The sequence below is a fragment of the Perca fluviatilis genome, chromosome 3 (genome assembly GCF_010015445.1).
Source record: "Perca fluviatilis chromosome 3, GENO_Pfluv_1.0, whole genome shotgun sequence".
NCBI classification, from domain to species: domain Eukaryota; kingdom Metazoa; phylum Chordata; class Actinopteri; order Perciformes; family Percidae; genus Perca; species Perca fluviatilis.
In genome coordinates, this window is record NC_053114.1 from 29,642,089 (window position 1) to 29,664,646 (window position 22,558).

The following is a 22,558-nucleotide window of genomic DNA, read 5'->3' on the forward strand; positions in this document are numbered from 1 at the left end:
CTGTGATAATTCATCGTAAAATTTTAGAAACCCACTGTGTGCACGAACGATTGCTTGATACATGCAAGTGGGTTGTATGAGCATAGACGTCTGTGCATATAACTTCATAATACCCTGATCAACATCTGTGTGTGTGCATGCCTGAGTGTGTGTGTGTGCCTAACGCCCTAAGATAATGATAACCATCTGCATGGTTTCAAACATCTAATAAAGTCGGTGCAATTCTCATCTAACCAGGAGACAGATGGTTTCACGCTCCATTCACCCTGCTATGATGATATACAGTGCACACAAGCATACACACAGAGAGAGGCAGACATACACAGATACACAAACAGACAACACACACGTGCTGTATATACTGTAGTTGCAGCAATGAGCACATGAAATCAATGTATGGACAAAATGCAGTAATATAACAAGTATTGCTTCAACAGTAATACTAAATATACACACCATATGGACATCTTCCGTCTCTCATTGTTTAACTATTCCCTATTTCTGTTCTTTTGTTTTGCTCCCTATATTCTTGGTTTTGTTTTGTTCCTCTGTCAATCTCTTATCTTGTTTGTTTTTTCTCGGTTACATTATGACCAGTCTTTTGGATGCAGAAGTGCAATTAACAAAAAAAGTTTGTACTAAAAAAAATATCTTTTGTTTGTAACATTGCAGTTTCTAGGCAACTGCTGGGTGCTCGCAGCAGCAAACTAATCAGATGACTAATTCTGGCTTTGTATGTCACCGTCCGGGAGAAGCCTTGCATCTCCCCAAAGTCATCCTCCCACAAAAAGAGTTTAATTTCCCGATGTTATTTTTCTCCACTCTACAACGTGTTCTGCTTGTTGTTAGTTCCATTATAAAAATCTTCACACCTGCACACAAGAAAATGTCAAATGCAGTTTTTTAAAGCATGCTGTTCATCACTTTCCTTCAGTGACGGACTGGTCATCTGGAGCACCGGGAGTTTACCCCGTGGGCCGCTTGACAATTGGGGCTGATGCAAAGCAAAATATAATTTTTATTTAAATAATCCCAGCCCTGGCAATAATAAAAATAACTAAGTGCTCTGTGACTGACTGGCCCAGGCGAGTGGGGTATTACATCAGTCAGCCTCTCTCTCCCAGCCAATAACTTTTGGTCCAGTCCATTTTAACTTTACCTGGGCCATGGTGGAGCAAGATGGACACGCACGCACACACGCACGCACACACACACACACACACACACACACACACACACACACACACACACACACACACACACACACACACACACACACACACACACACACACACACACACAGGTGTTGTTGAAAAGCTGAGAGAGAAGAGGATGAAGTCCCTTGAGGCTGATGCAGCCAATGTTTAAAAATGAATTATTTATCTCATAGTTAGTCTGAAGGCTCTGGCAGCAGAGAGGCGATAGAGTAGAGAGGGCAGCCCAGTGAGCCCAGTGATACTAGTTCAATTGTTAGTCAACATATTGCAGTTGAAGCAGTACAACAGAAGACAGTTAGGGATACACTTTTGTTGAAATGTTTCATAAAGTCAATGAAACCTTTCGTAAACCGACCCACTACAGCCTGGATGGGGTGGGACATTAAAAAAAGGTTGACATGCTACAGCAAACTTTCAAAATGTTGAACTGATTGTTATGCATGAACGGTTATGGTAGTGCTTAACATTAATAAATTAGAGACTAACAACTAATGTAGACTATTTGGGGAATTTGTTGAGCCATTCTGAGTCGAAACCTCTAGGGGCCATCTTTCATTCCCAGTCCCTCCCTGCTTTCCATTGTGTAGCCAACAGCTAATGGGGATTCAAATTAATAATTAGATGAGTGTTTTCAAAAACAACTTTGTTCCTAGGGATCAAACTCCAGCTGTCTAAAAATAGAATAAAAAACTCTTATTGGTTTGAGCAGTTAATATTCCACAATAATAATTCTGCAAGTCTCTGAAGCCCAAAAGAACTGCAATTGAAGGTTTCTGAACTCTTTCATTTTCTCTTTGTCTCTCCCCTGTTGTGAATAGACTAGATTGGCATTGTGTCTGGAGGAGTAACTCCCCCCGCTTGCATGTGCACCTTTGCTTTTCACTCACTGTCACTGCGATCACTGACACCCGTTTCCCTCTCCCCACTCTTTCTTCTTTCCTCTCCCCACTCTGTTCTTTCTTACACTTTGGTCCCCTGCCTCCTTTCTGTCTTCCTACTTTTTTTTCAATATCTCCCTCCAGCCCTTCTTCTCTTTCTCACTGCACCTTTCTTCCGTGTCCTTCTGTCCCAGCTCCAGTCCTCTTTTATCCTTTCCATTGCTCTTGGTCTCCCTCTTACACCATTACTCCCTCTCCCTCCCTCCCTCCCTCCCTTCGTCTTTTAGGTATATCTCTCTTGGCACAGCCAACACATTTTATGGGCTTAATCCCTTTTCTCACTGTGTGTTTACAGGTTTGGGGCAGGTATTGATTTGCCTCTTTTTGTTTCTCCCATCACTTGCTTCCTCTCTCTCACTCTTCTCTGTCACTTTCTCCTTGTAGCACCACTGATGGCTCATCACATTCTCTGTTTTTCCCTTTTCATTCACCACCTTGACTCTCTCTTTGTCCTCATCCCAATTTCTTCCTTTCTTAATCTCTGACTCTTTGCATCATTTTTGTGTCTCCTCTCTCTGTTAGTTAATGTTTTCTTCCACTACACCTCTTCATCTATTTAATTCTTCCTCCCGCTCTCTCCTCCCTTTACTTTCTTTCTTTCTTTCTTTCCCCAATGCCTCCACCTCATTACTTCCCTTATCAATCTCTATTTCTTCCTCACTTGATTCATTCTGCCTGTCAAGCTACACTTTCATGGCTTACAACTCCTCCATACAATACTTTCTGTGTGTGCATGTGTGTGTCTGTGTATGAGGAAGCTGTTGTTCCAAAATAGGATCAAATGAGAACGTGTGGATTGTTTGAAGTGGGAAAAAACAGAGGGGACAAAAACATGTGAAGAGAGGAAGTAGAACCTAAAGAGGAGGAGAAAAGTGATGTGCAAAGGAGGGTGAGGAACAAAAGGAAAAGAAACAGAAAGAGATAGGACTAGCAGCATTTTCTACCTGTATCTCTCCACCGTTTCCCATTCTTCCTCTTTCCTTCTAATTTTCTCTTTTAAACTTCCTGCCCGAGTCTCATTTTCTATCACCTACAGTATCTTTTACTTCTCTGGTTTTCCTCTCTCTGCATCACTCTCTGGTTCACTCTCAGTAGCCTCTCTGCCGGCTTTCTCAGTTTTTTTCATCTCAGTTCAAAGCCTCTGCAACTACAGGAGCCAGCAGGAGATTTTCTGTTTGTGAGAAGAAACGGCAGGGAGGATCTCAGGAAACATTCCCTGTTACTGTTGTTGAGTATTATGGTCTAAACTCTAAATATGGGCTGTTGTGAAACTCAAATTCATTTTATTTTAATGCATTCTTTTTTTATTTTCCCCTTTGTGTTTGTGAAAAAAAGAAGGGTTTCAGGAAATAAACCCTAATGTAATACTTTGTCAGAGTCACTTGTTAGAGTCACAATCTGTTATTTTAGTATGCCAGCTCCCTTAAAATACTATTGTTCTTTTTTAAATTGTCACCTGTTTTTGTGGAGCTTTTTTTCTGCAATTGCACAGCTCTATAACAAAACTGCCCTTGTTATCCTTCATTGTTAAGTACCTTGTTATTTGAACATTTCTTTTACACTTAGACTTTTCAACTGTAAATTAAGGATACATTAACGCATAAAGATTAATTATTAATTTGTGATGGGATGTCAATATCAACTCTCAAAATTACTGTTGATAGTTGAAACAAACTTAATTTCTCTAAAAATAGAACGGTGTTTGCTGAAAGTGTTATGTTTATTTTAATTGTAAAATGTCTCTCTTAGTACATATTTCATTCAAAACTCTTTAAGAACCAAATAACTTTTGAATGTTGAAAAATTGACAATGACAAGTTGTAGTAGTAGTTGAATGTATATATTAATTTGTTAGTCTCTTCAATGTGTATTCATTATTTTTATTTTTCATTAGTTTATTAAGCTTGTTTTGTTGTAATTATTTCAAAAAACAAATCAAATAGTATTTATGAAAATAACCAAATTTAAGGCAAGCATATGCAAAATATGTTTTTTAAAAACCCAGTATTTTCGGACAAATATAAATTATAAATCAAATCTACTGTATTTGCAAGACAAATTCTTACCTTTACAGCTGGGCTTGGTCTGGTTCCAGGTCCCATCTTTAGTGCAGCGCAGAACGCTGTGTCCAGGGGGTTCCATCAGATGACCAGGGTTACAGCGGTAGGTCACCGTGTGGTTGAAGGCAAACTCACTTCCTAGATAGATCCCATTGGCTACTGGGCCAGGATCTCCACAACTGATCACTTAAGGAGGAAAGAGATATTTTACAGGACAAGTCAGGAATACAGTATTTAGAGTGTATATCTGTTGTTCCAGCAAACCTGCAGTAGTGTAGTAGTGCATAAGGGCAGTAACCGTTTTGGACACAATTATCTTATCTAATCTTTTTAAAACAACTACAACTCACTGTGCTTTCTGTGTGTTTTCTTGCTGCCCCCTTAACCTCGTCCTCCAACTCAACTCTCTCACAGACTGCCTTTCTTACTGTAACTTTCCTGAAGCTTTTTTTCCTCTACCCCCCCACCTTGTTTTTCCCTTTTCCCCAAACCTCTGTCTGGCTCTGTTTAACTATACAAGTTGAAATCTCGAACACAACAACCTTACGCATGCAAAGGCTTGTACCTGCACTGCAGCAAGTTGCTTCAGTCCATGCACAATTTATACTACTCTTGGATCCTTTACTAAAAAAACACCACTATGCATGTACCAACACTAATTCTATTTGCAATAGTACATGTGGTGCCATTTTTCATAACAATGACTTCATCCCCTGCTGTTACCACTAATAATAACAACAGTACAAGTAACAGAAGAAGCAATGATATTAAAGGTATCCTACCAGTGCAGTCTGGGGGTTGTCCTGTCCATGTCCCATTTGTTGTGCAGTGCCTGGTGGTCAGGCCTGATGTTTTGAAGCCGTCCCAGCATGCATAAGCAACTGAGCTGCCAAAGGTGATGCCATCACTGAAGACAATTCTGCTGTGTGCTGGGGTGCCAGGGTTACCACACGATACAGCTGAGGATTGAGGAAATATTAAACAGCGGGGATTAATCATAGTGATAATATCAGTGGGAGCAATGTTGTCTCGCTGTCACTCAAGGCTGATCAGTGGTGGCTGCAATAATGAGCGTATCACTGAAGTCAGCTGGAAATAACATAAAATATGTCCTTCAGGTAGTGAGGCAGATTAATAACTAAAAGGTGTTGGATTGATTCCCAGCTCTGATTGGCAGCTGTAGAGTATTCCAGTTGTGTGCTAGAGGCTGCTAATACATCTACAGCACCCATTATAACTGCCAAATTGCCACTGAACAAAGCACAGAGCCTTAAACTGCTCCAATAACAGTTGTTGCCTGGTTCTGCCTGTATGCCACAGTGTTCTAAATAAGATTGTCATGGCCTATACAATGCACTGTTAGAATCTTAGGGGTTCCCTTTCGTTCTTGTGGAACAAGTTTTCCTTGGGAAGTCAAGGCTAGGATCTTTATCCATTCTTAGCTCTCCTTCGTTTAGAACCACTACTGGTCTGGTAAATTGTAAGACTTGGACAACACAAGAATGCAGATGGCAAGGGACTACGTCTCTGGTCCAAACTAGTGATCCATCGATCTTTAGTTTGCAGGCACAGCACATTAATAGAAGAGACAGGAATTACCGACCAACCAGCACACTCCACTAATAAGATCATGACAACTGACGGCCTTTAACAATCAAACACCTATTGATGGGATCCATTAGTTAGAGCTCTTGAAAGCTCTGTCCAAGAGTGTGTGTGACAGTGTGTGTAGGTGGAGCACACCATGCGTGTGTATGTCTACGGCAGCTTAGTGTTTGTGTCTGTGAGTGTTATCAGTATACATGCTGTGAGCAACAGTCTGTATATATATATGTGTGTGTGTGTGTGTGTGTGTGTGTGTGTGTGTGTGTGTGTGTGTGTGTGTGTGTGTGTGTGTGTGTATGGATTGCTTTGTCTTTGGTGTGTCAGTGATAGATGTCTCATCCTTTCTGAATCAGCTTTTAACCACTATTAGCTTAATGAAAAACAACTGTAGACAGACGTAAATAATTAGTGGTCCACAAACACAGACACTGGCACAGACGCAAAAGAGACACACACCTCGGAGGTAAGACTAGAGGGCTAGATTTTGATGTTAGTGATTCACATGAAGACAAACCAAGTTTCAAAAGAGTAGAAGTAAAATTCAGTATTTCATACAGTCTCAACAACAAACTGTCCACATAGTTGGACTACTGTTTAATGTTACTACAGTTTAGAGTCCTGCGTTTGACAGCTCTGTTTTTGGGGGAGGGTTTTCTTGTGTTAAAGGGTATTTCAACCTGGAGTCGACAGCGGCGAAACAAGCTACAATGTAAGATAATAGGGCAATTGTGAACAGTAATTTTAGCATCCTAAAATACACTTCATTCAAAGTCGACAGACACAAAATAAAACTATGAAAAGCCGTTTTGGGTTGTCTTTCCACTTTTCCAACCATCACAACTCTAATTTTGGTTGAAATAAATACATAGTTTACCGATTTACATGTGAAAATACGTTGGCTCTATACATGCTAAAAGTATTGTTATTTTACATGGGGTCTGGTGGGTTTAGCGCTAGCGACCTCAGAGCTGTTTCTCGTTAAACAGAAAGGTCTCAAAGAGGTTTTAAAAAGGTCTATCTCTGTAGGGATCCTTTCCATAATGTTAGAATATTAATCTGAGCCTGTCAGTGGCAAAACAAGCACTTTTAGTGGACCAAACTGACGCTGAACATTTGCCCCATAGGGTTAAATTTCAGCCCGGTCAATTTCAAAGATTGTTGTTCCTATCAGTCACTTACATACAAAAACATACGAAAATCGGTTCCAGGTTGAAAAACAAAAAACGGTAGTTACCCTTTAAAGAGTTTTATTTCCCCAAAAAATAAAATGCAATCTAAAAAATATTGATTGCTGGCATGCAGGATAATCACATTGTGGGTTTCTATTAACATTCTGAAATATAAACAAAATTTAATAATTCTAAGTAGTTATGTTCCACAGACTGGCATTAACTTTTTATATAAATGGGCAGATGAAAATTATTTAACAAAATATATGGCATTTTAGTATAAAACGGTTCAAACAAAAGATGCAATTTAGCAGTCAAATATATTGTTTAACATTAAATATAATGTTTTAAGTTTTTCAGTATTCTATAATTAGTATTACTGGTGGTGTTTTGGGACACAGCTACACATTAATATAGAAGAGTATACTAAAACATATGACTCACTCTTCTTCCCCATATCAACTTAAATTACTGCTAGAACAACTCATCTATCTAAAATCAGCGTCAGAGTAGAATGAATTGAATGTCAGCAGTGCTTTATTCGGCCTACCCAACATAGTTGGAAATAGGGAAGGTAACACAGGCAGCAGCTTAGTATTCCAGTGTCTACAGCACTATAGGGACCCACTTTAATTTCCCCTAAACCTCCATGGGTTTAAAGAGTGTCTTTGAAAATTGCTGTTGTATAGGACACACTTTATCACCACAGCACTGTGGAAGATCCAGCTTCGTCAGTTAGAAGTGGCACACTTCAATCCTTTGTATCTGGGCCACACGGATATAAACATGCACGCACACAAACTTAAATCTTTATATTTTTTGTACAATCTGCTACTTCCATAAACCGTTTACATTAAGTGAACTTTTGCTGTTGACAATTGTGAATTTTGTTTATTTTGTATTTTTTGTATGTATATATTTTTTATTTAATTATATACTTACTTCAACTGTGTATAAGCAATGTGTAAGCTTTGCTCAACTGGCCGGGGACTACAGCTGGAAATTAGCCGTAGAGGTTAAAGCTGCTCCTTTTACTGTACAGTTAATTAAAGGGGAGTGTCCACGACATTATAAACTATTAAACTAAACTAAATTAAACTAAACTAAGCATACAAAATATACATATAATATACAGTGTACAATGTATGTAATGTGCTTTAACCTATATGTTTGATAATGGATTAGTTGCTTATTGTCACCAGCATGCCAAGTAGCCTGGTGCTACTGTATTCTCCAAAGCAAAGATTAACAAAGAGTAACCTCAAATGAGACAGGGTATCAAAATGTATGATGGTTTCTAAACATACAGTTCAGCAAATGTAATGTTGTCAAAATTAAACCTAATTCACACAGGGGCATCACAGTCCCTTATATAAGGCAAGCAGCAGTTTTGTTAACTACAAAACAATCAATAAAGAGTTTTGACTTGAGAAAAAATTCACTGCTTTGACAATCAATACCAAGTGATATGATGGAATTAATAATGTAATTGCTGAAAAATAAAGGTGATTTGTTTTCTGTTTGTGTGAGTGTGAGTTGCAGTCTAGGAGTCTAGTGACTTTTGTTCCATCTTTCATTAGAGTCAAATTTTCACGTAGCCACTTAAGTCAAATAAAGTCTTTGCCACGCTTCCCCACCTTGACAGACAGGCTGTGTGCCGCTCCAGGTGCTGTTGTGAAGGCAGGTCCTTTCGGTTGAGCCAATCGGATTATATCCCGCCTCGCAGCTGAAACGCAGCAGGCTCTTGGTTTTAAATTCTTCCCCGCCTAGACGGGCACCGTGGGGAGGCATCCCTGGGTCTCCACAGATTCCTGGACTTACACCTATAACGAAAAAAGAGACATTAAGTTAATGTACCAAGTATACACAAACAGCAACACAGGTCCACACACCATTGAAGCAACTAAGGACCCCACACAGTCCTGAACTGATGAGATCCAAACATAGAAACACACGTAACCACATGCAAGGAAAATCCCAATACACTCAATACAGTTAATGTGAAACCACAGCTGCATTCATGTGATGTCCATTAGTCTCCCAATAGGTTTTAGTGATTTTATGTAAGTAAACGGTAAAACACAGAGCGAGAGGTTGTCTCTCACTGGGGCCATGATGCTAGCAATATAATGTAGGCATGCATTCACACTACAGGTCAACAAAATCAACTAAAAAGCATTTTTGTCATCATGCTCAATATTTTGTCTACTCAGTCTTTCATATACAGTGACACTGAAATACACATGTACATACCCACACACACAAACTTTGTAGAACTGAACTTTGTGTTTAGGCTATACCAAATTGTTCTAGCATTAAAAGCACTGAGCGTGTCACAATTTTAGCAGCTTAAATTCCATCGGTAGGGATTTGTGAGTTTAACAGGGTACAGCTCCAAATGCAGCGCCTTGCATCTCAATGAGGTCTTCAGCTGCAGGATGGATTCTGCCCTGCTGAGCGTTCTGTTTTGAGGCCAGCAGAGTAAGCTTATTGCATTTCAGCTATTGAGACAGTTGATGCTGAGTTTGGAAATGATCAGTTGCAGTGTTGTTGTGTTGTAGTGTTGTGGGATCTGCGTAAGCCTACTGTAGAGCAGCACTTACAACCTGAGGAGTAAACCAGGATTCTTCCACCTTATTTCTCCTGCCTGTTTCTTACACATGCAGCTCAAGCCGTTACATACAGTACAGTATGCTTATACTAGTAATGATTATATTTATTTCTCTGTATTGTAAATGAATTGATTGCTCTGGCAATATTTATTTTATTTAACCTTTATTTAACTAAGAGAAAAACATCTCTTTCAAGAGCATCTTGGCCAAGACGGGCACACTGTTGCAGACACAAAAACAAAACACACACAAACAATTTAAAGTGCTCATATTACGCTCTTTTTTAGGTTCATTATTGTATTTAAAGGTTGTACCTGAATAGGTTTATGTGGTTTAATTTTCAAAAAACACTATCTTTTTGTTGTACTGCACACTGCTGCAGCTCCTCTTTTCACCCTGTGTGTTTTAGCTACAGAGTGAGGCATCACACTTCTACTCCATCTTTGTTGGGAGTCACACATGCGCAGTAGCTAGGTAAGCACTACTAGCTAGTCAGTTGCAGAGTATGAGGGCATGCCTAGCAGCTATGTGAGCATTATAACGTGTGTTACAAAGTGACGAGCATTTGTCACGGAAGTAAAGGCTGGACTACAATGGAGTTGTTTGAAGCAGTTTGTGGACAGTGTTTTCTGTGGAAGATGGTATGTCCCTTTGGGGTGGACTTTGGGCTTTTTCACTTTGTAAACCTATAACGTGCACAAAATGTGGTGGTAATGGCATAGTGGATATGACACAAGCCTTTGGCGACCTCTGATATATAGCAATTGTAAGTCGCTTTGGATAAAAGCGTCAGCTCAATGACATGTAAGGCAATGTAATGTAAAAAGATACAGTACAGGCCAAAAGTTTGGACACACCTTCTCATTCAATGCGTTTCCTTTTTATTTTCATGACTATTTACATTGTAGATTCTCACTGAAGGCATCAAAACTATGAATGAACACATATGGAATTATTTTCTTAACAAAAAAGTGTGAAATAACTGAAAACATGTCTTATATTTTAGATTCTTCAAAGTAGCCACCCTTTGCTTTTTTATTAATAAGGGAAAAAATTCCACTAATTAACCCTGACAAAGCACACCTGTGAAGTGAAAACCATTTCAGGTGACTACCTCATGAAGCTCATTGAGAGAACACCAAGGGTTTGCAGAGTTATCAAAAAAAGCAAAGGGTGGCTACTTTGAAGAATCTAAAATATAAGACATGTTTTCAGTTATTTCACACTTTTTTGTTAAGCACATAATTCAATATGTGTTCATTCATAGTTTTGATGCCTTAAGTGAGAATCTACAATGTAAATAGTCATGAAAATAAAGAAACACATTGAATGAGAAGGTGTGTCCAAACTTTTGGCCTGTACTGTATATAACACAATAAATAAAAGGGGAAAAGCCAAAAAGCATAAAATGAGCACTTTAAAATGAAAACCAAAGAACAAAATAAAGAATAATAAAATATCAATCAGTCATTAACATCAGCGATCAATCAATCTAAACATCTACATCCAGATGTGCCTGCCTCCAAGTCCTTTAAAATCACTTTAAATGCATCTAGAGAGACCAGCTCCCGAAGATTCAGGTTATTTTGCAACTGATTCCAAGCAGTGGGAGCAGCATACTTAAATGTCATATTTTTCACAATTAAGTCCTGGCTTTAGGGACAGATAGTAGGAATAGGTTCTGGGAGCGAAGACAATAACCTCCCATAACTATTTTGAAGGATGTAGATCTGTAGGTAAGATGAAAGCAGACTATGCCAATGGTTAAGTCTACGGGTGGACAAGGCAGACCATCCGACCCTTGCATGGAAAGGTGAGAAAGGGCTTTAAAATTTGTAGTCAATCTCAGTGCTTCATGGTACAGCAAAGATGTTAAGGTGGCGGAAAAAATCTCGTTTGGCCTTGAAGGAAAAGCAAGACTTGTTTCTTAAATTTATTTTTGAAGAGCAAAGAGAATGCCATGTGCAAAGAAGGGCAGCATGGTCATAGAGTGGCTAGTTTTCAGTAAGCTGTAAAGTAGGTAAATATAATCAAATATACATACAGTTTGTTAGTAAAAAGTTAACTGATTTAAAATTATAATGTTTATTCTGGTATGTTATGTTATTTGTGTAGTGGCCTAGTTGAAAGTCTTCCACTGTAATCTGAATACAGTACATTATAACCACTGATCTAACATCAAAAGCAAATCCAGTCGAAGAAGTAAGTGCTATATGGAAATCTGAAATACACAGGGACTCTGACTGTCAATCAAATATACCTGTCAGTTGTAGTTAGTACCTGCTATTGTCATATAGCACAGTGTAAGCTACAGACGGCAGTATTCAGTATGTATGCTGGAGCAGCAACACACACTGAAGACATCTTCATACTGATTGGACTGTGTGATATGACTCACTCTTATTGCACCAGATGGGATAAGACTATTTTTGACAGCTGAACCAATTTTCTTTTTTGCTCACTAACTAAACAGGTTTCATTCCTCAGTTTACTGAAGTCACAGAGTTTCCTTTTATTTTAAGTGGGTTCTTGTTCTGGTTTATTTTAACAAACTTCATCCAAAAAGCATTTATTGTAATCTCATGATACACATTTCCCTGTTGGCAGTCTCAATGTAGATGCTGGTGATTTCAATGGTTGTGATTGCTGGATTACTGCTTTAGATTTAAAAAACTGAGCCAACAATCCTCCTGTTTTGAACAGCATATATGCAAATGCATGACAGGGTAACAGACTTATCTACACTCTGTTAGTCTACCAGCTGAAGACCACTTCAGCTTCAACTTCATGCTTCTTTATCGACCAGTGTGCCTTTACCAGTGCAGTATGGGGGCGGTCCACTCCATGTGCCATCCTCCAGACAGTGGCGGGTAGCGTTGCCCACCAGCACCCCTCCAGGCAGACATGAGTACTGCAGTACTGAACCGTATGTCCAACTGTTGGTTCCAGATACTACTGTATTAGGGGGTACACCTGGGTCACCGCAGGAAATAGCTACAGAAACAGTGGGAGATTGAAAGAGAAAGCTTTAGTGTGTGTTTGTGTTTGTGTTTGTGTATGTGTATGTGTATGTCATGTGTGTGTGTGTGCGTGTGTGTGTGTTAAAGTACACACACAGAAAATAAAGAAAGAAAGAAAAAAAGAGGGTTCTATACACTACATCTGAGTTTCTTTTAAATAATAATTTACAAGACATTTATTTAGCAAATGTGTTATGAACTTTAATATTACACAGAAGGTTTCATTTGCTTAACCCCCTTTTTGGCATTTTTTCAAAAGCTGGAATCAAACTGAGGATAGTTTGGTTATGTGGTATGTGCCTTAACCATTAGCTGCACCCCTTTTTTTGCCTTTTGTAATTTTGCAATATAACTTATACATACACACATGATTATACAGAACCCATACTGCTTTGCTTACACTGTATGGCAGTATTAGTCATCCCAGTAAAGCTCATTCTTTACAAGTTTAATTGAAATGCCTGAGAGAGAACCAATAACTTATCTCAAATAACTTATCTGTGTAAAAAACTAGTAGAAACCGTTCCATAGTGTCAAACATCAGTGACATCAGTGAAACAATTCTTCTAGTTTTTTCTTCAATTTAGGAAAAATCTATGTTTTACAGAGCACATGGTTCTGGAGGACACAGATATGAAACTGCTCTTGATTTTCTATTTCTGCCAAATGACCTCAAAGGTCCTCCGATATCTCCCCTTACTCCCAGATTGTATTACTCCATCCTCTCCTTGCCCCTCAGTCATCACCCCTCTCCCCCCAATTTTCCGATAAGACCTTGTTTCTTAAATGTAATGCTCGATGCACAGACACAAGCATCTCACCAGCATCTGCCCCTCTCTTCCTCTCTGTCTGGTTCCCCGTCTCTACCTCTCTGTTACTGTCCTTGTTCTGTGGCCCTGTTCGCCTCCCTGTGCTTTTCTCTCAATCTCAGAATCCGCCTCCTTCTGCTCTCTAGTTAAATCTCTGTTTCTATCGGCCATGGTAGCTCTCTGACAAGAAAGCCTATTGCCCGAGTAGACACATGCATACCTTTTTTTCCGTACACATGTTCAAACCTTTAAGCATCTTTCATTCATACTCTTGCCCTCTTTTTATGATTACTTTCCACCCATTTTTTCTGTTGAACCCTCTCTTATTCTCTCAGTTTCTCATTCGCTCCTCATCTTCCTCCCAGTGGCTCTTCAAGCCATTTCACTCCTCAAATGGCTTTTCCTGACAAATACAAAGAAAAATAAATACAAAACCACCTGCTTATGACTACCTGTGTTCAGCACGAAAAACTTTTGTAGACATTGTTTTTTGCAGAATTCCAAAAACTTGTAGCCTGTTCGCAATAGGACAAACTTTTCATTGTAGGCCTGTGAATGCCCATCTATTGCTTTTTCTGTCTCTGCTTCTGTCTCATTTGTCTCCTAAACTTGTATGGACATTGTTTCACTCAACACAAAAAAGTCTATACTTCCTGTATTTTGTCCATCCATACCTAGGCAGCGAGGGATTGGTCGGTCCGCCCGTCCATCATGCTGGCATGTGAGGAGCGCAGAGCCCAGGAGGTAGAAGCCACGTTTACAGTGGATTGCCACAGTTACACCATAGCTGAAGACTTCTGGGTAACGTTGGCCAGACTGGCGCACACCATTCTCCACGTGACCGGGGTCAGAACAGTTTACCACTGCAGAAGAGAGCAGTATACACTGTTAGAACCTGTTTAAATAGTTCTTATAGATGGGAATGTTTCTTCACTTGTGGTTCACATAGATATAGCAGGATATAGATTGTACTAATGCAACTAGTATTCAAATAAGAAAAGAAGAGAAAAGAAGGGAAGCGTTAAACTTCAAAAATCTTACTTCATTTGGAATAACAATTATTTGGAGGCCCATAACAGCTAAATTACATAGCTGTGTCCGAAATCACTCAGTCATTCACTACTTCCTATATAATATATAAGACAGTCAAAAGTTTACTTTTAAGTGAGCAGTAAATTGCCTCATCCTTGACAGGTGTACTGTCCCCTGACTGTAATTTTTGCATCTGTAAAGTGCAATAATATTGCATTATGGGATTGTTAGCGGAACGTAATTGATATGCCATTGTCTGTATGTTATTTCCATTCCATTGTGGGAATTCTTGAGGACACTATTTATTGCATACATTTAAAACTCAGAAGGGCACACTTAGGGCACTATAATGAGCGCTGTGTAAATATAGTGCAATATACAGTAAATAGTGAGTGATTTCAGGCACAGATAAATTAACCGAGTCGAACATGATGGAGCAAAAACTTTACAGAACAACTACCAGAAAGCAGGACACAGTTGGATAATTTTAGGGTACTAAACCCTGAATCACAGTGTTACAAATTCAGATTATCTTTGTTGCGCTGGTTCTGGTCTTCTCTAAACTGCTCTTTTGTCACACCCCGCTCTGTTTTCTGAAGTTCTTTGTTCTCTATCCTCTCCACTGGTCCCTTCTACTCTGCTCTGTTCTCTGGGTGGATGCCAGTCCAATAAGATGTTTTATTTTCCACATATCACAGTGGAGACTGACATTCACTCAAATTCAAGTCCATGGGGGACATAGATATGTGTGTGTGTGTGTGTGTGTGTGTGTGTGTGTGTGTGTGTGTGTGTGTGTGTGTGTGTGTGTGTGTGTGTGTGTGTGTGTGTGTGTGTGTGTGTGGCACCCTATGGGAACAAAGAAAGTTTCAGTCTCATAATTGACAGCTGCTGCTGGGAGGGAGAGAGGAGAGAAAGGGATAAAATGGAAAAAGTGAGGGAGATAGAAAAAGCAAGCAAGGGAGGATGAATCCCCTCAATAGAAAACCCATGTGAACAACTACTTTGAATCGATCTGCTCTCATGGCTGGGCGGAATGCCTGTGTGTGCGTGTTTTAGTATATCATAACTGTTACACTACCGGAGGTCTGGGGAGGCTTGTAGCAAAAAAATATGCATGGTTAGCAGAGTAGAAGAATGTGTCTCTGGACATGTACCCAGCTATGTGAGCGCACATATGAATTTGTTAGTCTATTTAGAGACACACCACACTGATTGTGGCTCAACATAGCTCAATGCTAAGTGTTTGTTTACGCTAAAATTATTCAGTTCTCAAATGTACAGTCTGCTGGCAGCAGAGTTGGCAACAAATGTTCCAGTTGACATACTGTAGCTAGAAGCAAATCGGGCCAACAAATAATGAAAACATACTGACCATCGAAAATGCATGGCTTTATGATGACCTTTTACTCCACAACTGCTAGGATCTGAGGAGGTGGCAACGTCAGTTAAACTATGTCATCTTATTAAAATCATTTGAAACAAAGGTGAACGCCCCGGAAACATCCACTACAGTCATCATTAACATATACCAAAGGTGAAACTCAAGAACAACCAACGCCATCTTTCTTGTATGCACTCTAATCTGAAGAGCTGGTTCAACTAAAGCATTTACAGGGATGTACAGGAGTATAAATCTGTAACTCTGTGTTCATATATGTGTTTTTGACCTTTGCAGACGGGAAGGGGGCTGCTCCACTGTCCGTTGAGTCGGCACTGAGCTCGAGAATTTCCACTGAGGATGTAACCTCTGTTACAGGTGAAGTTGACAACATCATTGAGGTTGAACTCGCTGCCATTAGTCCGCCCGTTGCCTGGGTTGCCAGGGTGACCACAAGTGATAGCTGAGGGAGTATAGAGAAGTATGATGAGAAATTTGAGGTGTGGAAAAAATATTATATGCAGCATTGTGCTATTTTCCGCTTGATATTTTGGGATATTTTCAAGTTTTTGTAGGGAACATATAGATGCTGCAGAGATAGTCATTGAAATAACAATTTTAACCCAGAAAGGCCTAAAATGTGTGACTTCTTTCAAGATTTTCTTTTTAATGGATTTAATTAATAAAGGATAATCCTTTCAGCTTCTCACATTAACTGAAAAAGTATTAAATCACCATTCCATAAAGATGAACTACAATGCTTTTGGTATCATAAAGAACTTACGGACGCAAACGGGTGTTGTTCCAGACCACCGATGGTCTTGCTGACAGATCCTGACTGATGTGCCGATTAGGCGATATCCTAACATGCACTGGTACACCACTGTGTCCCGGTAACTAGAGCCATCTCCACTAATGTGCCCATTGACTATAGGATCTGGAGAGTCACAGTGACCAGCTACGGGAGACAAAATGATAGAGATTAATGCAGTATAAAGAAAAACAACTTAAAGTCACTTTCCTTATCTTTGGCTTTAAAGTCATCAGTGCTGGTTCAATGTTCCCATAGCTACGACCTTAAAACACCTACTCTGGCTCAATATCCCCAACAGTTAGATGGCCAAACAATGTACTGTATAGGAGCTGTCTAAATACTGAAAGATTTCTCTGTGTTCTCTAAGTGGCCTTGGAGTACCACATGCTTTCATGATTTATTAAAACTTGAGCACATAAATTGCAGGACACATCTTGAGAGCTTAGGTGTGGAGAATCATTGAATTGTATTCAACACCATTTCAACTATTAAGAGACCAATCATCCGCTTTTCACAGTCAACCCTCGCTTAATGTTTCTGTGCATCATGAAGTCGATGACTACGGCTCAATACTTATTGATGTATTTGGAATTTAATAATTTTTTTCACATACACTTTCTCGAATCATGATTAATGCTGTGAGAACATTGATTATTTAGCAAAACTCATTGGAGATTACTGTTGATGTAATGCAGATATTTCTACCACTTTTCCAAACACCATCTACTCAAAATCATTATCAACAGATGTCTGATTTTATAAAACCACTAGGATATAAAAGTGTTTTTTTAATCATAAGTACTAAAACTGTTTATAGCAGTAAATGTGTAATCAATATTTGTGCCTTCCTGAATACAAAGAGGAATGTGTAATAATGCATGTTACACACAGCAAATTATGGCCTTTCCAAATTGTGAGTAACATATGTTTTGTTAACTTTAAAGATACACATTTCTTCTAATAATTATAAAAAATTAAACTTCATAATAGGAATGTGGAACTCATAACACAACTCATGAAAATAATTGACATTAGAAAAATAAAAAAACATGTCAGCATGAGACTAATATAAAAATACAAAACCTCAAGGGAAGGGACTTCACAAAGCTTAATTACAATCACACTACATGATCATTTTAAATAAAATCAGAACATTTTATCACTTGTAATAAACATTCTGATGTGAACTTTTTCGATACTAAACTTAAGTGCATATACAGCCCGTGTTGACAAAGGCAGCAAAGCTAACTGGCATTTAGCCACATACAATCCACATTTGTAGCAGTGATTAAATTGTGATTTAGTGACTTCAACTTTAAACTCTTCTTAGATCAACTTTAAGGTATGTCTTGCCTACCCTCGTTAGCATCCAAATCTCAGAATAACAATGTGAAGGTGAACATGCCTTGATTTACAGTATCCATTCATCACATAAAAAGTGAATTCTGCATGAGGCTTCTTATTCAGGCATGCAACTCCAAGGCTGAATCACTGTGGAATAGTGTGTATGGAAAATCAGGATTAATCATCTCTGGCCAGTGCTTACTGAAGGTGTAAATCAAACCCTTAATGTATTAAGTAATAAATGTTTCAGTAGTAGATCATTTGAGTTACTGAGGCATGTGCATAGTTTATCTTACTTTTTGCTGGTCTAATTTCCATGGACCTTACCTAGACACCTGTAGTAATTTCATGTACTAATAAAGCTTGGGTGTAAAATTTATATGTTCATACATTCCATTAGATAGTAAGTCCATACAAAAAGTCCATGACACAAATCCTACGCACAGCTTAGCCCTCTCTACACAAGCTGAGCAAGATAAAGTGATACCACTGCTTAAGGCAAACATATAGACAGACTCTCATCACATTGTATGCCTTTTTATTTTGTACATATTGGCCTTTAAATTGGTCTTGGGTGCTATATTGTGTAAGATTGAAAATACAGCCAGTCTAACTGTTGATACCAAGCACTAATCAGACTGGATTTTACATAGAAATGTAAAACACTTACAAAAAATTATACAACAGATCATTAATCAAAGGCTTGGATAAGTCCTACTCTAAATGTGCCCCCATCTTCTGTTTTTTTTTTTGAATCACACCATTCAACCTGCTGGATTAACTTTAATTATTGATCAGATTGTTAATTTTTATGCACATGGGACAGACCTCAACACAATGTACATCCTATCACATGTAATGGACCTTACCTAGACACCTGGTCTCTGTACCACTCCACAGCCCGTTAGCACCGCACTCTCTGACATGTGACCCCACCAGTGTGTAACCATGGTTACATACAAAGATTGCAGTTGCTCCGAATGTGGTCAACGTCCCCAGTTTGGTCCCAAAGGGTGGAGAAGGAAGCTCACCACAGGAGATGACTAAATAATAAAATAAATATGATTATTTCATGTTGTTACAGAAAGACACTGAAAATTAGGTATTACTTACACATAACATTATGGGGCAACTGGTACGGTTATAGTTTAAGTGGGTGATGTTTCCAAGTCTTCATAATGTAACTGTGTTACTGCAGGTAAGATGACACTATGGGCTAGATTTATCAAGCCACTTGCGCCTGTTTCCAGGCGCTAATTGGTCGCAAAGACGGACGTAACCGATGCGGGCTATTTACAAACAGGGCCACTTGGGTAAAATCGCAGATTGTCTGCCACATGAGCGAGAAGAGACAAGTTGCGCTTTCAATATGCGTTCGTGGGAGGGTCGTGGGGAAAGTGGGAGTTCCACCCAAAAAGGTGGGAGGATAAGCGCGAAAGTGCACCTAATTATATATATTCCCGGGTATTTACAAAGACTGTCAGTAAGGGCCTCTATTCTGCGGGGAAATTCTCCGCCTCTTTAAACCAGCCGCGGTCGAGTTTCCTCGTGAACCTTTGTGCCGCTGGTGAAATGGCAACAGTAATTTGAGCAAGACGAAGACATAGGCGAGGCTGAAAATATTTTTAACAGAAGAATCACACTTTGTCAGTGAACACAACATCATTTAGCGTTACAGATCAAGCAGCCATGCAATATTAGAGTTACTGGAAGAAATCAAAGATGAAATTGAATCTCCCACTCAGCGTTCACATCCCATTCCAGCAGTTGTTAAACTCCTCGCTACATTACAAATATTGGCATCAGGATCATTTCAAACAGTCATAGCATCAGCTGTGGGAATATCGCAGTCTGCACTCAGCCGTATCATAGCACCAGTACCGCTTTGCTACAGCGCAATTTACGGTGTAGTGGGCGGAGAAAGACGCTGATTGCCTGATGGGTGTCAGGGTTGATAAATACTACGCAAACTGTGGAAGCATAGCGTGCGCTATTACCGAACTCGCATAAACGGACGCAGCGCAAACTGCGCTAGTGTTAGTAAATCTAGCCCTATAAGTAATCCTGAATTCAAACACTGTACATTTAGTTGTCCAATGCAATAACTGGCTAAATAAGATTTAGGTAAGAAAAAAGATTTTATGATTTTTTTTCTTCTTAAGCCTGTAGGATTTAGTTCTAAAATGTGACCGATGACTGGTCTGGCCCTAAAAAGGCCAGACTTAATCTGACTCAATTCTATGGTCACTGAATAGTGTTCGTTTACTGGTAGATCAGAGAAATAGACTCAAGATTCAAAATAAGACTCAAGATTCGTCCAGTTAAAGTTAATGACAAGCTTTAGTGAATGATATTGCAAAATACAAAAGCGTATGCATACGGATCAGATTACTTTAAGACAAAACAGCCTATCGCTAAAACCAAGCAGACAGACAGTGATTCCCCCAGCATCTGATGCCGGCTAACCCAGAACCCTAACTTTTTATCCATTTTCTCTGCTTCATTCGTGGTGCTGTTATCAGTTGGACGTAGTCCCGATCTTCTGGCTGCAGCCGGCTAACGATATGTAACACACTGTATGAAAACATGACCCTGAGTTCTCTCAATTTCCCCCAAAAAAAAAAAAAATACCCGCTGGGGGGCCCCCCCCCACCTGTATGTTTTTAATCTCCTACAAACTAAGGAGTTTCCTGAGAGCCAGGTCATCTTCATACTCTGTGTCACAAATCACGCGCTTGCAAAACACTGACCATTGTTGCCTCGTTCCCCCCCTGATCAGAGAAGACCTTTTTTTCTCAGGCAATAATCTCAGACTCCCTTTATAATGTTAAATCACTGTAAAACCAGATGGCCTCTCATAACTTAGAGACACTGTTTTCAAACCACTGGCCAACTTAAAGAATATACACTTCTGTTACATTGCCAAATCCCTTGAGCTGCTGCAGTTTTAGGTAGGTCAACTCAAATACTGGATCATGAAATAATAAAGAAATACAATGAAAATGTAGCAAAATAAAGTTTGAAACCACTGGTCTAATGTAAGAGAGATTTAAATTTCTTTTATAATTTTTTAAACTTTTCAAGTCCATTTCACTTGAACGGCATGTCATATATTATGCAAGCCTATTGGAAAGTTTTCAAAGTCACAATGCTCTCTTACAACTTCCCTTCATGAAAAAAGCAGCAAAGGCACATTGCATAGCAACACTATTTAAAAATCCAATCTTCCACTATTGCCCGCATATACCCCACATTTAGGAAGCACAGGCTGCATCTGTTTAAAATAGTTATCACAGTCCCAAGACAATGTGCAGTGGTAAAGACACACCTGGTAACTAATTTAAAAATAAGTAGTAAGGGAAATGGATAAACATACGGCGTATTAGGGCCATTGTAGGAAAACAATAATAATTACAGAGCCGGAGGAGGAGGGGGTAATATTTTGAGATTAAAGTCGTACCTTTACGAGAAAAAAAACTTGGATATTCTCTGAGATTAAAGTTGTAAATTTACGAGAAAAAAACTCTGATATTCTCTGAGATTGGATTGGTAATTTTGCAAGAAAAAAACTCATACATTTCATAATCACCAGCTTTCTGCTTATTATGCCTGCAGTTGATGACCTAATCAAATAATATACTGCAATCGGATTTAGCAATAAGGAAATACTCGTGACTTTAGCCCTGAATCACCATATTATTATAATAAACATTTGGACTTTAAAGAGTTTGGGCTGTTTTTAGTAGTTTTTGCTGGTGCTTTTCAACTGTTCTTTTCAACATGTAAATATCAATACTTGTGTTCTCTGCTGCCATTATTACTGTAAGGCCTTTCCTTTACATTGCTGACTGTCTTTCCAGCCATCTGAACGCAGCAGGTATCTGTTTCCTCTGCATCTCTAACTGGAGTGATGATGTCACTGTCAAGCCAATAAAGCATGGCAGATCCACTGGTTAGCCTACATTTTGTGCAAACAGCATCGGTTCTATAACCACAGATCCCCCCCCCGATCTGTTGAAAAAAGTTCACAATTCAACAGCTCCACGAAAAATTGTGAATCACTTAAAACTTCTCGCGGAATTTCCAAAAGTGAATATGGCACACTCCCAACGCACTTGGCAGGGTGCACCTGATTTGTCTGCACCGCTGGTAATAGAGTTACCATACCATAACACCTGAAAGTGGGTGGACAAAGATTCTGGTTGTCCCCCCGATTCCTGACCCAGTGTCTGGAACTACAACTCAATGGACAGATACGGATATCGCTAGTTCATCTACGGGCAATTAAAAAGGAATGTGTGTTACAGCAGGACAGAATAGGACAGATCATCACTGCAGGCATAATAACACATGGGAAGCAGCAGCGTCTATGGTGGGATGAGGTTGATCAAACCTTGCAAAGTGAAGCAACGTGGTTCCTTAACAAAAATACACTATTTCTCTGATTTTTTTTCTCGTAAATTTGTGACTTTAATCCCAGGGAATTTCTGAGTTTATTCTCACAAATAAACAACTTAAAAAAATGTAATTCTCTGAATATTACCCCCCTTCCCCGGCTCT

General features: G+C 39.2%; 1 protein-coding gene across 1 annotated transcript in view; it reads right to left on the minus strand.

Annotated features, from left to right (window-relative positions):
* Positions 1–22,558, minus strand: part of LOC120556497 (CUB and sushi domain-containing protein 1-like) — a 348,428-nt gene that overhangs the window by 24,769 nt on the left and 301,101 nt on the right. Inside the window, exons 54-61 of the mRNA XM_039796142.1 lie at positions 18,868–19,041; positions 16,625–16,798; positions 16,130–16,303; positions 14,105–14,293; positions 12,419–12,595; positions 8,627–8,812; positions 4,998–5,174; positions 4,222–4,401 (exon numbers count right to left, since the gene is read on the minus strand). Of these exons, the coding sequence (XP_039652076.1) occupies positions 4,222–4,401; positions 4,998–5,174; positions 8,627–8,812; positions 12,419–12,595; positions 14,105–14,293; positions 16,130–16,303; positions 16,625–16,798; positions 18,868–19,041 (1,431 nt within the window). The remainder of the gene's footprint in view (positions 1–4,221; positions 4,402–4,997; positions 5,175–8,626; positions 8,813–12,418; positions 12,596–14,104; positions 14,294–16,129; positions 16,304–16,624; positions 16,799–18,867; positions 19,042–22,558) is intronic.